The 15096-nt window shown below is 40.0% G+C and overlaps 1 protein-coding gene across 4 annotated transcripts in view; it reads right to left on the bottom strand.

The window, feature by feature from the left end:
• Window positions 1-1082: 1082 nt before the first annotated feature.
• The window catches only part of LOC123018385 (solute carrier family 22 member 15-like), a 33507-nt gene continuing 19493 nt past the window's right edge, over window positions 1083-15096 (bottom strand). For 2 of the 4 annotated variants that reach the window (XM_044420415.1, XM_044420412.1), the window contains exons 7-12: window positions 12575-12715; window positions 11720-11808; window positions 8512-8620; window positions 5664-5766; window positions 4527-4685; window positions 1083-3048 (exon numbers count right to left, since the gene is read on the bottom strand). In XM_044420415.1, coding sequence (XP_044276350.1) covers window positions 3022-3048; window positions 4527-4685; window positions 5664-5766; window positions 8512-8620; window positions 11720-11808; window positions 12575-12715 — 628 coding nt within the window. In that variant the 3' untranslated portion in view covers window positions 1083-3021. Of the gene's footprint in view, window positions 3049-4521; window positions 4686-5663; window positions 5767-8511; window positions 8621-11719; window positions 11809-12574; window positions 12716-15096 lie in introns of all 4 variants that reach the window. The other 2 variants (XM_044420413.1, XM_044420414.1) reach the window with 2 other exon arrangements.

Raw genomic sequence — 15096 nt, 5'->3', positions numbered from 1 at the left:
GAGAGGGATAAAGGCAAAAGGAACAGTAAGGACTCAAGATCTTAGCGAGGACGTTAACAGACACGAGGCACAGTGAACGGCGGTCGCAAAAACTGAACAAAATAGCGGACACTCCACTCTATTTATACCATGAAGGGGGAGGGGAGTGTTTTCCCGCCAAAAACCGTTAGCTTTTTAACCTTCCGGCCTCGGCACTGCGCAGGCGCAGCACCCATATGTGTGATGCACAGAGGCCACGACGAACTTAGCAAGTTACAGATGTTTGGCTTTTGTTCCTGAAGCAATTTCAAGAATGATTTTAAGTAGAACCCTGTGCCTGTTTGCTGTTGTTGTGTGTCATCTCCAACTTATAGTAGCCCTGTGATTGAAAGCCCTCCAAAATGTCTTGTTCTGGACAACCCAGCTCAACTTTTTAAGCTTCTGGCCTGTGGCATCCTTTATGAAATCCACCCATCTCATTGCTAGTCTTCTGCCTTCAACTTTGCCTAGCATTATTGTCCTCTCCAGTGAGTCGTGTCTTCTCATGATGTGCCCGAAATACACACAGCCTGTTTTGTTATTTCTGCTTCCAGGGATAGTTCTGGCTTGATGTGATCTATCTAGAACCCATTTGTCTGTCTTTCAGTCTGCCTTTTGTCTCATGGTCTGTCTATACCTGTTTACTCAGAAGAAAAAAATGAAGGTTGGCTGCCTCACATAACAAAGCAAGACGACTTTAAACACCAAGATTTCACATTACAGAAGGTAGGGTGATAAACAGGGAGAACTCAAAACTCAGACTCATTAGGGGCACTCAGTTTTGTAGGTTTTTTTTCTAGAAATGGTCAGCCGCAGCTTCCAATGTGCAAGGCAACTCAGCTTGCGGATTCTTTCCTGCTGCCCACAGGCTACTTCTGTTTCTGCAGAGACTACTTTATGTTGTATCTAGCATGCACTTGCATCTTCATTGCCAAAGGACTGATGTGTATTTGCTGAACACGCAAACACACAGACAGAAGGTTAGCCTAACAAAATGATTTTAGGCACATTTATAACATTTTAATTTAAGCATAAGAGTGTCATTTTAGCAATAATACAAATCATTGCATTTAAAGTATCATTTTTATTTCTCATTTTCTACTTCATTGTAGCAGAAGAGGGGCAAAACAGCCTCATTAGAGATGCATTATATATCTAACATGAGAACCATTTCACCATGTGGCAATATGTACTGACAGCATCATCTTAGCAACCTGCTCCTGCTTCCAAAGGAGCAATATTTTTATATTCATTTTATGTTGCATTTTTATTACAAAAATATAAATTTATAAAGCTTTCCATAATAATAAGCAAAACTCCACATAAAAGTTGGTCTTCAACTTTTTTTTTCTGTTTGGACATAATAAAGGAAACTAATGTGAGAATCTAGCGACATCTCAAGTGTTACATCTATAATATGGCTAGGGAACCTCCTGTCCTCCAGAATTTGTTGGATTCCAGCTTCCAGGAATTTACACAAAACCAAATGCATGAAAATGACAAAAGAAAACTGGGTAGACTGTCCAATTTCCTAACCAGTACTGAAACAGGTTGTTAAAATAAATAACACATATTTAAGTGAGAGTCCGTTATCTCAGGGGTGATGGCTTCTTGCTTTGCCATGCTTCTAGCTTCTTTTAAACATTGACCTTGAAATCACAATCTGTAAATGTTGATCTCTGTCATTTGAGTATTCACCAGGCATCAACATGATTCAACAGGCTGACAGGTCCCCCAGAATGCTATAAACTCTGGGTTGTTGGCCCTGGTAACAAGAGACTGTCAAAATACCATTCCAACCCTCAGGGCTGTAAAGGCCAAAGGAAAAGAAACACCTTTAACACAGAGATGTTATGTGCAAAATATTCTCATCTTTCAGAGATGGATCCGAAGAACAGCGACCAGAGGGATAACAAGCACTAGTGCAATTCTGCTAACACCTGCTTACTGTTTCTTCACAGCTATTGGTTAAAAAAAAATAACAACAGAAGGCTCATGCAGTGCTATGGCTGGTAGGTTCTATAACATTTTTCACATTTCTGTTCATACGAGAGGCAGCAAAAGCTCTTGGACAAACAGAATGTTTGGGGGGATTGACTTTCACTATGACAATGCATGCAGAGCTTCAGGTTGTACCAGAGTCCCTCCATAAGTGATAGCGAAGCTCTGCATGTAGAAAGGCACCTTTGGATCCAACTCAGAACCCAACACAACACCAACTTTTGCCATTACGGAAAGGCAGTGATTCCTGTTTCCAATAAAAGCTGGACATTCATACTTCAGAGAACAAAATGACAGCAGCAGTTAGAAACAGTATGAAAAGGCATCTTTGGTCATTATAAATATTCTGGAATATGAATCATAAATCATTATAATAAATATATTAGCATTGTGTAGAGTTCATAAAAACTAAGAACTCACACGTGCCTCAATATTCCAGGCTGGTTCATAGTCTTCCATCTGAAGGTACTTTTAAGAAGCAAGTGTGCTATTAGTTCCAAGTGATATCCTGAACCCATTTATACGAACCTAAACACAGATGCACCAATTAACCGTGGTACTTTCTTCATGCCCCCCAGTTTAGGATCATGCTCAAAATTCCTATGGTAAAATTTATCTTCTAAGCCAGGATGGGCAGCTTGCGGCTCTCCAGCTGTTTTTGCTTACAGCTCTCATCATCCCCCATGAAATAGCTGTTGGGAGTTGTAGGCCAAAACATCTGGCAGGCCAGCCCTGAACTAAGCAATATAGGACAATTAATTACCAAAAAATCAAGATAACCAGGTAATTCTCAACAAACTAAAACATTCAGAGTATGGCAGAGTTTAAGGTATGTATTTGTCCTTATGAACTTTTACAGGTCCTCCACCCCCAAATTCAGAATTTATGTTCACATAAATCATTAAGCATACTGGATATCCCAAATAGTTGACTGTTCCATAGCCACATCTCAACAACGGAAGTCCTGTTGTCATTTTCAACTGAGATACAGTTTTTGCAATGTTAACTGTTTTCTTCTAGCTGATTCACCTGTTGAACAGATAGAAAAATGAATTAGAACATTACTTACTTCTTATTGCCATTATCATCCATCACGTATAAAGTGCCTAAAATTGTCTAAGCAGTATAGATATTACACACTGTAGAGACTGAATGACAAGACAGTTTTTGCTAAGAGGCTTACAATTTAACAGATGTGAAACAAACATGAAAGAGGAATAGTGAAGGAAGACAGAAGCAATCTAATTTAGGGTTGTATCCAATGTCCTACTTTGGGTAGACCCACTGAAATGTACTGTACTTAGTTGAGTAGAACTAATACTGGATCTAATCTCCAGGAACCAATATCTGAATTTATGTAATCTCAGCAACAGCACCTGATCTTGGTAGGTGGGTTGCCCTGCCTTTATGTATACATCCACACAAGCATATGACGCACATGCGAAACCCTGGAGCCCTTAGTCTGTGGGCTGCTGAATGCACAGGCAGTGTACATGCCCTTTCAGTTCAGCAGTTCTAAAGCAGCAAGCAGTTGATGCTCATTGACAATTTAGAAATAACATTCACTTGACAATCAGTTTCTATAGGGATATAAAAAGTGTGAGAACCCTTTTTAACCAATAGCTTAAAAAAAGGAAGCAAAACACTCCATTTCAACAGAATCTAGCTATTTTAAGTATTTTATTACATAAGCAGTTACATCGTTCTAAACACTACTTGACATTTTGCCAGAGCAGGTTATCTAGGTATTTCTGATATGGTGTTATATTTCTATTTCCATGCTTTTAATCTTTAGTGACACATATATTTTACATCAACCACATTATTTTAAAAGGTCATCATAAAAATGTCCACCCTTCAGATTCTTTAGGAGAAAGTATTAACATTCTTTTTATCTGATATTTGACTAAATACTTTGAGATGTTCCTAGGGAAGACTGCAAAAATTGACATTAAACATCTGAAGTTCCCAAATGCCATTGCAACAGAATCAAAATTAAAATGTTTTTTGAGTCTGACCACAGTGAACTTGCTGAAACCATAGTAAAACAGATAAAACTAACACAAAACCTAAAACACACAAGACACTTCACAAAACTAGCACAACTCACAAATTCAATATGTTTTTGTCATATATCTGTAGCAGAAAAATATTCCAGATGGCTTCTAAGAAGATGGACGAGAAATGTGAAACTGAGAGCTCCCTCTGATATATCAGACAGTGTTGGTAAACGCATGACTAAATATTAGCAAGCAAGTTGGAGAATGAATGAGATGGGACAGGAACTCTGCCAAGCAAATAATTTCCTTTACAATAATAAAAAACAGATAAGCAGTCAACATTTTGAGTAGTGTTTCCTTTGGGAATGGATAAAAATATTAAGTATGTACATCTGAGAACTAGGGGGAAGAAAAAATACATTTAAGGCAAATAAGAAATTGTTCTTATGCTCCAGCAGCTATGGACATGGCTTCCAAAAATTAAAAATAAAATCATTTTTACTCTGCCTTTTTGTTTTTAAGCGTCTGATAGGCAGCCATCTGCAAGTCTTCCATTGTCTCTGCAATAGGTTTGTTTAAGGTTTCTGGAAGAAGAAGGGTCAAGAAACCAGCTGATAATCCACTTATTCCAAATACCACAAATGGTACAGATGGACCCAGAGATTTCTAGAATAAACCAAGAATAAATACATTATGAATTGGCACACACACAAGCATTATAAAAGAAATAGTCTCAAATCTTGCTTTTAATTGGTATTTTATTTTTAGCTGCTTTCATAAACAAATGAACAGGGGGCGTTTAACCTTTCCCAGTGTAGAGTGATGCTGCTAGAGGCTCTCTCTGCGCTCACTGTCTAAGCGCATGCTGTCCCCCCACCCTTCAGCTACTCCTCTGCAAAGGTCAAGTACCAAGCCAGCCCTCAGGAGGGGAAGGGCAGCAGTGTAAAAGGAAAACCAATCTCTGTATTTCCACTATGGTGTGCATGATTGCTCCCCTGATTTCTCACAGTATTGATACTGCTTCTGATTAGATTACTTGTGCTGGCACTTTCTTAAGTGAAGGCCCTGGAGCAACTTGAGGGGTGGGGACAAACATACTCTTAGGTTTATTTATAACCTTGCCTTGAGGCTCTTCAGTGTCCCAAGAGCCCCACACAGGATGAAATCCAATGGGGAGGTTATACCTCTACCAATTCTTTTGTGCCATTAGTTTCTCAACAGGAACAGGATGAACTCTCTTACATGAGCTCATTTCCAGTTGCCTTGGAAGCACTAATTCTTCCTTCTGCAAGCAGTGGTTGCCACCTGTACATGGGGAATTGGTGGGGGCAACAGCATCCCATTGGATTCTGACCCCAATTTCCAGGTAATTAAGGATTCCACCTTCTACTCTCCCTCTCTGTTCAAACTTACTTTTTTACCTCTGTCAAAAAATTGCATTGCACTAAAATCTCATATCCATAAAAGGCAATCTGCCTGATGTTAAGCAAGACTCTGAGCACAATCAAATCACAACAAAAATAGATAAAATGATATATTTGTGTTACTATACCATCCATTCTTAAGATCAATTCATAACATATGAAATGTAAAAAATATGCTATAACACACTGAAAAAGGCAGGGGGGAGGAGCTACTACTTACCAAAGAAGGAATAAATGGAGCCAAAATGCCACCAAATCTACATGTCATCGAACATACACCTAAGCCAGCATTTCTGTTGTAAAAAGAAGCAGGTTTTAAACATCTGTTGAAAGCATTTAGAGGGTTTTTTTGTTAACTGCCTTCACTGAATTTTTTTTCAGAAAGGCTGTATAGAAATAATGATCATCCTATTTTTCTAAAAGGAAAAAGATCAAGACTGACACCTTTTAATTTTCTGTTAAAGAATTAACACACAGTTTCATTAGGGGCAGTTTTCCCTTTAAAAAACGAGTATGCTAATTAGCTCTTAACAGACTTTAGTCTTTGTTCTGTGCCTACCAGACCATCTTATCCCTGCTCTGGATTTCACTGCAGCCTCAGTCTTCACCACTCCCTCTCACCAATAAGGAGGTTTTCAGCCAAATTCCCATTAGTGCCAAACCTGTGCTATACTTCTGAGGGGAAAAAAATCCAAAATCCCAACACGGCAGAAAGCAACACCTAGTCATCCAGTCAACTGCCACCACTCTTTACCATCCTGTGAACCAGCAGACTCTCAGACCTTTCAGAATACACCTGAAAGGGTTCAAAAGCTAGCAGACCCTCTCTCAAGCCCCAAGGCAAAAAATCTATACAGCAAGGCAGCACAATTTAGTACTGAGGTTTACACAGAATAAAGTGCATACAAATAGTTATTTCACATGAAATAGATGTGAAGCTTTACAAAAAGGAAGGGGAAATGGGTAAAATTTTGTATAAGTATTAAAAAACAGAGAACATCCAAAGATACCAGAGGCCCCCTTTGAAATAGTACTACAGGCAAAAATTTCAGATCAATACGTAATGTATCCTATACTTTACGTAAGTAAGGGTCTTTTGACAGGACAGGGCTTAATGCCGGATCTAAAAGGTCACAGGCCTGAAAGCCAGCTGGCACAGGCAGGGCTAAGAGCCAAATGAAGATGACTAGAGTGCAGGCCAAATGACAACAGCAGCCTTCTGGTTTATACCTCCATCAGGCCTTTGAGCCATGTGAAGTGAGCCTTCTTAGCCAATCCCAGTTTGGCTACTTTGCTTTCTCAGAAATAAGTCTCCTCATTCAATCAATAATGATTTATTTTCTTTGGCTTTCAGGACGGGAGCAAGAACTGTACAGCTCTCATCACAGCCCAACTAACATCATGCAGTTTAGTACAGCAAGAGTTCCACTCTGGCCATAATGAGACTGGAAATTAAAAAAAAACAACAACACATGCAGGTGGTTTTCACAAGTGTATGCGGGGCCATCTCAGGAAACAGAAATCCCTGCCAAGCAGCTGAGCCTTAGAAGAAAATTGACTTCTTGACTATAGTAATAACGAGCTTAGTTCTCCAAGTGCCAGTCCTTAAGTAGCCAAAATACACTGTCCACACAGAACAAAGAGTAGCATCAAGCTTGGATTTATACAAGTATAAAGCATATTTAGAGAAAACCCTTCCTCAGGACTGAGCATGCTTATCCAGCACAAAACACCTAACTGTTGCAAGGGGCAGACAATGGAGCTGTATGGGATGGAGCACCAAGTTAGAGAGACACAGCTTACTGGCTTGAACCTTGAACAGGAATGTTCCATGCTACAGGTTCTACTTGTAAACTTGGAATAAAAGAAAGGCACATCTCCAACTGAGAGACTTATTGGGATTGGAAAAAATATAGTCAAAGATACACAAACTTCTTTACTCATTTAAGATACACAATACATAAAAGACTAGACTATGTCTTTTTTAAAATGCAGAGTATGCACTTAGAAAGGAAGATTCCGATACAGAACAGTCATTGAACCATATTCAAAGTTTCAGGGCAATCTTGTTCTGCCAAAAAAATCCACAATAACTTTTGTTATGGAATATGCAACCTCTCAGGCATGAAGCTCACTAGGTGAACTTGGTTATAATCCTGTATTTAATCTACCACAGGGTGATTTTAAAGATCAAAAGGAATGAAGTGCTTTGCATGGTACCAATATACAATTCTGATTTTCTTCAGAGATATTTCTACATAATATAAAATAGTTTGTCATGAAATGGTGTATATGTTGTATCTACAGAGGATGTCTAGTAATTAGAGAGTCCACTCCAAATCGTGAACTTGCTGTGGGTCCTAAAAGAAAGCAAAGGAGTCTTTGCAAAGCTCCACATTACCACGAGGTGGTGCTACAGCACAACATATTTCACTTCAGAATTTTCCTGCCCTCTTTACCAAAGATATAACATTTTACAAAGGGACACATATTCATAATGTGTGTTCAAGCACACATGATTATTTCAAATGGGATTTCTTCATCACAAACTGAAAAGAATATTTTTTCCTCTTACACCCTCTTGACAATCTTGTCCCAGTAATACTCATTATGAAGAGTTATTGTTGTTGAGTATGCCTTTCAATGTACAATTGCATAGTTTCTAGACTGACCCTGTCAGTTTTCGTTTCTTGCATATGCTACGTCAATCCTGTGAAATGTGATTTATATAGACAGTACTATAAACAAACAAACAGTTTGTTGTACGGCAGCTCAAGCAGCTTTAAATATTGATTATCAGAGGTCTATGATTCCACTGATTTTACCAAACTCTTGGCCCATCAAGTTGCATAGCGGCCACCAGCTGACTTCTTGCTCAACCCCTAGCAGGTCTGGGCTGCTAAAGTCCCTAAACGTTCAGCTCTGGAACATCAAAGCCAGTAGTTTGTCTGCTGGATTCAACTGCTGATGGGGTTTAATTTAGCTGACTTTGTGCATGATTGCTATTAGTATAAACTCATACAGATTTGAAATAAATATGAAAATGACTATTTTAAATTTTCATTTACCTCACTACTGTTGGGTAGAGTTCTGATGTGTAAATATATATGATGTTGAAGGCAGCACTTACAGTCAACTTCCCATACAAAGCTAAGATGCGGGGACTGAAGAAAAATCCTAAAACAGAATACAAGACTAATAAGTAAACACAACCATGTGCAAATGAAGAATGCCAGTACAGTCCTATGCAAGGATACTCAGGCATAAACCCCACTAAGCTCAACAGGCTTTACCCCCAGCATGCAGAGTAGGGTGGGGAACCTCTTTGGATGTCGGATTATAGCTCTCTTCTTCCCTGACCATCAGGCATGTCGGCTGGGGCTGATGGAAGTTACAGTCAGCAATATCTGGAGGACTGGAAACTTAGTCACTCCTCTGTGAACAAAGTCCTCTTAGACAGCTCCCAGACACAACCAGTAGACATCTGGTGCTCAGTCACTTCAAAGCAAACTATAAAATTTCCCCAAACAATTGAATATTGGTTATACTACCGATGAGCTACGTACATGTTTTGGGATTTTCTCTATCTGGAAATATCCCACAACACTATTCCAAGTTTTGCTCAGTTTGTTCACTGCAGAACAATCAAATGCATATTGAGCTGGATGCAGAAATAAGACAGATGTTTTTAAAATTGTCATCCCTTTCAGAATTATCAACTCTGCATATGAACAATCTACAATAAACTAAAAAAAAAGAGGTCTGATTGCATCCTTTTAATTTATCCCTAAAGAAAGAGCTTAACATCCCTGATAACCATGATGGGGTGGTCACTGACCTCGAGCCAGACATCCTGGAATGTGAAGTCAAATGGGCCTTAGGAAGTCTGAGCAACAACAAAGCTAGTGGAGGCGATAGTATTCCGTCTGAGCTATTCAAAATCATAAAAGACGATGCAGCAAAAGTGCTACACTCAATATGCCAGCAAATTTGGAAAACTCAACAGTGGCCACAGGATTGGAAAAGGTCAGTTTACATTCCCATCCCAAAGAAGGGAAATGCCAAAGAATGTTCAAACTACTGCACCATTGCACTCATTTCACATGCTAGCAAAGTTATGCTCAAAATCCTACAAGCTAGGCTCCAGCAGTATGTGGACCGAGAACTACCAGAAGTACAGGCAGGATTGCGAAAAGGCAGAGGAACTAGAGATCAAATTGCCAACATATGCTGGATCATGGTGAAAGCTAGGGAATTCCAGAAAAATATCTACTTCTGCTTCATTGACTATGCTAAAGCCTTTGATTGTGTGGTTCACAACAAATTGTGGCAAGTTCTTAAAGAGATGGTTAAGCTTAAAGTTCTTAAAGAGACCATCTTATTTGTCTCTTGAGAAACCTATATGCAGGTCAGCAAGCAACAGTGAGAACTGGACATGGAACCACTGATTCGTTCAAAATTGAGAAAGGAGTTGGCAAGGCTGTATACTGTTGCCCTGCCTATTTAACTTATATGCAGAGCACATCACGAGAAAGGCGGGGCTAGATGAATCACCAGTAGGAATTAAGATTGCTGGGAGAAATATCAACAACCTCAGATATGCAGATACCACTCTCATGGCAGAAAGTGAAGAGGATCTAAAGAGCCTCTTGATGCGGGTGAGGGAGGAGAGTGCAAAAGTTGGCTTGAAACTCAACATTAAGAAAGCTAAGATCATGGCATCCAGTCCTCTCACTTCCTGGCAAATGGATGGGAAAGAAATGGAGGTAGCGATGAATTTTATTTTCCTGGGCTCCAAGATCACCGCAGATGGGGACTGCAGCCAAGAAATTAAAAGACGCTTGCTCCTGAGGAGATCGACCCTGACTGCTCTTTAGAAGGCCAGATCCTGAGGATAAAATTCAAATACTTTGGCCACCTAATGAGAAGGAAGGACTCCCTGGAGAAGGGTCTAATGCTGGGAACAATAGATGGCAAAAGAAGAAGGGGCCAGCAGAGAATGAGGTGGCTGGATGGAGTCACTGAAGCAGTTGGTGTGAACTTAAGTGGACTCCGGGGGATGATGGAGGACAGGAAGGCCTGGAGGAATGTTGTCCATGGGGTCACGATGGGTCGGACATGACTTCGCAACTAACAACAATAATTTATCCTTCTCAAAATCATCACGTTAAGATCAAGACAGTATTGATTTACATCTTGATTTCTCTTACATCTACTGTCCACAGAGGTGGGCTATCTATTAAGATTAAGATTCACTACACAGGGGCAGCTGTTAGCTTGGACTTACCTACCAGTGAGAAAGTGAATGCATTGATATAGCCCTACGCTGGGATTGATCTGCCTACAAGAGAGCATAAACTCTGAAAATTTTTTTCACAGTATCTCAGAGTATGTGGGCTCCTCTAAAGACTTTCTGTGAAAAACAAGAGGGTTTGCAAAGGGTTTCTCCTTGTGTTCAGCTGAATGTGGTTAAAAGCCTACACACATCAGTAACCCTCAGGAACTGACATGCCTGGGGTGTTGGGGGCAGCACTTGTGTGCACATCTCTGCCCCCCTACACAGTTTTAGCCCTCATGTGTGGAAGCACAAAAGGTACCCTTCAATGGCAAGCGGAAAGTAATACGTGTTGAGTTATTCCAAGCACACAGCTTGCAGAGCCTTCTGCACAATGCAGCTTCAAGTTGCCACACATGTAGCTCCCCTCAAAGCCATGTTTAGGGCTAAGAGTCTCCTCGTGAAAACTTTATGAAAGAACATTTAACTAATGGCACACAGAGAAGCCTATGAGAAATTCGGTGAACTTGCTTGGCATTCTTATTCAATCACTCATTAAAAACGTCAAATAAGAGAAGTGACTGAGTTGTTCTGCAACAGTTGAAGGTCAACAATGACAAATAAGAGAAGCGTATTGAGGGATTAGAGCACAAAATATCAATGAGCTGGTCAGTACAAAGGTTAAGCAAACCGTATGTGTGGGAAGCCGCCAGATTGCAATTAGAAGCTCTACTTTTTTCATCATGAAATAAAGGGAAAGTATTGATTTGGTGCAATTCTATTTGGAAGAAATACCAATATTTTTTTTTTTTAAAAACGACTTTCAGGTCAATTTGAGTTCAAAAGCAATTTTCAAGTGCATTTTGGAAATTCCTAAAATAATGTTCATGTTTGGCTTTAAAGCACTACATGTACTTGCTATCTTCTCTTCTAATAAGATCAGTTTTTTCTGTGTACAATGGCAAAAACTATGTTTGCTAAGGAAAAAAACACATACTCACCACCACTATTTGCTGGTAAACACATGGTAAATATACAGGAAAGGCCTGCAAATATCAAAAAAGCAGTGGTACTTCTACGTCTTCCTGACCTAAAGAGGAAATGTGGCAAAAGTTCAGAATGAAACTTCTACAAGGATAGATGCTATTATTTGAAATGCTCTTATATTTGTCTGTTAAGGATCAACTACACAAATAATGGGGAGCCAAATGATGTGAGGAAAATTCTTTAGCCTGGTTCACCTGATCACCACATCTTAAATTAGCAGCAGCATGGGTAAACAACATCCTAAAACAGACAATAGATTATTTAGTTGAGGGTCGTTTCCCCCTCCAACAAGCCTGGCTGCCCAGGTTTGGATGAGACAACAGACTATGCCAGACCAGGTAAGCATTGCCATACCACATGGCTTGAACAAACTACCATGGCTTGCTTATCTTATCTGTTAAGCCACGATGATCATGCAACCATGCAAAGCACAAGGAAGACAAGAGCTAAATGTCTCATTTCTCTTCATGTCCAAACAAATGAACAATGTGAAACAGGACATTACCCTTCTACAATCTGAACTGACACCAGCAATCTTGTATAAATAAAATGGGTATGGGTGCATTGTGCATACAAACAGTTGCTCTTGTACTCCTCAGACCAAGCAGGTTTCTGGTGCGGTGTTAAGAGTCACCAAAAATGAGTTCTCTGAAAAATTCCCCATTTAAGGTAAGACTCCAAAGCACATTTAAGAAATCTTATCTACATGTTAAATAGAGGGCGAATGAGAAGTGTATGAAAAAGATTTAAATGGTTATGTTGTTTAAAATGCAGTATTACACACAGAGCTGTCAAGTTATTGGTCTTACCAAGATTTCTCAATGAAGAACATACAAAGTGGAAATGCTGGAACTTCTACAAGGCCAGAAAGAGCGACATTGAGATACAGATTCCCTCCTAATTCACCAGCATTCAGAGTTAAGCCGTAATATACAAGACTGCACACATACCTAAACATATTAATAATAATAAAGGAAAGGTGGATCAGTTACACTGATCAGTAGAAAGGGGAAAAATATTCAATGTTAACCTTTATTTCACAATGCAGAACATAAAGAATACTAACACCATAAAACGTTTGCAAGACGTCAATTATATATGCATTCATAATTGCAATTTCTCCTTCATGGATCACTGCCTTGTCGTGGCAAAGGGGCTTACGTAGCTCAATGAAGCTATAAGCTATGCCGTGCAGGGTCACCCAAGACAGACAGGTCATAGCAGAGAGCTCTGACAAAACGTGATCCACTGGAGAAGGAAATGGCAACCCACTCCAGTATCCTTGCCATGAAAACCCCATGGACAGTACCAAAAGGCAAAAAGATATGACACCAGAAGATGAGCCCCTCAGGTCGGAAGGTGCCCAATATGCTACTGGGGAAGAGCAGAGGGCTAGTACTAGCAGTGCCAGAAAGGATGAAGCGACTGGGTCAAAGCCGAAAGGACACTGAGTTGCAGATGTATCTGGTGGTGAAAGGAGAGTCCGATGCTGCAAAGATCTATACTCCATAGGAACCTGGAATGCAAGATCCATGAATCAAGGCAAGCTGGATGTGGTCAAACAAGAGATGACAAGACTGAACATCGACATCTTAGGAATCAGTGAACTAAAATGGACAGGAATGGGTGAATTTAATTCAGGTGACCATCAGGTATACTACTGCGGGCAAGAATCCCTCAGAAGAAATGGAGTAGCCTTCATAGTCAATAAAAGAGTAGGAAAAGCAGTACTGGGATACAATCTCCAAAATGACAGAATGATCTCAGTTCGAATCCAAGGCAAACTATTCAACATCACAGTAGTCCGAGTCTATGCCCCAACCACTGGTGCTGAAGAGGCTGAGGTTGATTGGTTCTATGAAGGCCTGCAAAAACTTCTAGAATTAACACCCAGAAATGATGTCCTTATCATCATGGGGGATTGGAATGCTAAAGTAGGAAGCCAAAAGATAACCGGAATAACAGGCAAGTTTGGCCTTGGAGTACAAAATGAAGCAGGGCACAGCCTGGTAGAATTTTGCCAAGAGAATACGATGGTCATAGCAAACACTCTTTTCCAACAACCCAAGAGACGACTCTATACATGGACATCACCAGAGGGTCAACACAGAAATCAGATTGACTATGTGCTCTGCAGCCAAAGATGGAGGAGCTCAATACAGTCAGTAAAAACTAGACCAGGAGCTGACTGTGGCTCAGATCATGAGCTTCTTGTTGCAAAATTTGGGCTTAAATTGAAGAAAGTAGGGAAAAGCACTAGGCCATTCAGGTATGACATAAATCATATCCCTGATGAATATACAGTAGAGGTGACAAATGGATTTAAGGAATTAGATCTGATAGACAGAGTACCTGAAGAACTATGGATGGAGGTTTGCAGCATTGTACAGGAGGTGGCAACTAAAACCATCCCAAAGAAAAAGAAATGCAAGAAAGCAAAATGGCTGAGGAAGGTATACAAATAGCAAGGGAAGCGAAAGGCAGGGGAGAAAGGAAAAGATACACCCAATTGAATGCAGAATTCCAGAGAATAGCTGGAAGAGATAAGAATGCCTTCTTAAATGAACAGTGCAAAGAAATAGAAGAAAGCAATAGAAGAGGGAGGACCAGCAATTTCTTCAAGAAAATTGGAGATATGAAGGGAAAGTTTCATGCAAATATGGGCATGATAAAGGACCAAAATGGCAGGGACCTAACAGAGGTAGAAGAGATTAAGAAGAGGTGGCAAGATTACACAGAAGAACTATGCAAGAAAGAGCATAATGTCCCTGATAAGCATGATGGGGTGGTCACTGACATCAAGCCAGACATCCTGGAATGTGAAGTCAAATGGGCTTTAGGAAGTCTGAGCAACAACAAAGCTAGTGGAGGTGACAGTATTCCAGCTGAGCTATTCAAAATCTCAAAAGACAATGCAGTAAAAGTGCTACACTCAATATGCCACCAAATTTGGAAAACTCAACAGTGGCCACAGGATTGGAAAAGGTCAGTTTACATTCCCATCCCAAAGAAGGGAAATGCCAAAGAATGTTCAAACTACTGCACCATTGCACTCATTTCACATGCTAGCAAAGTTATGCTCAAAATCCTACAAGCTAGGCTCCAGCAGTATGTAGACCGAGAACTTCCAGAAGTACAGGCAGGGTTTCTAAGAGGGAGAGGAACTAGAGATCAAATTGTGAATATACGCTGGATCATGGAAAAAGCTAGGGAGTTCCAGAAAAACATCTACTTCTGCTTCATTGGCTATGCTAAAGCCTTTGATTGTGTGGATCACAACAAATTGTGGCAAGTTCTTAAAGAGATGGTCTGGTACTCCCATCTCTTTAAG

Source organism: Varanus komodoensis, unplaced genomic scaffold, assembly GCF_004798865.1.
Source record: "Varanus komodoensis strain SLA01 unplaced genomic scaffold, ASM479886v1 scaffold11, whole genome shotgun sequence".
In the NCBI taxonomy this organism is placed as follows: Eukaryota; Metazoa; Chordata; class Lepidosauria; order Squamata; family Varanidae; genus Varanus; species Varanus komodoensis.
Note: the sequence above shows the minus strand (reverse complement) of the source record. Positions and strands in the feature narration are given on the sequence as shown.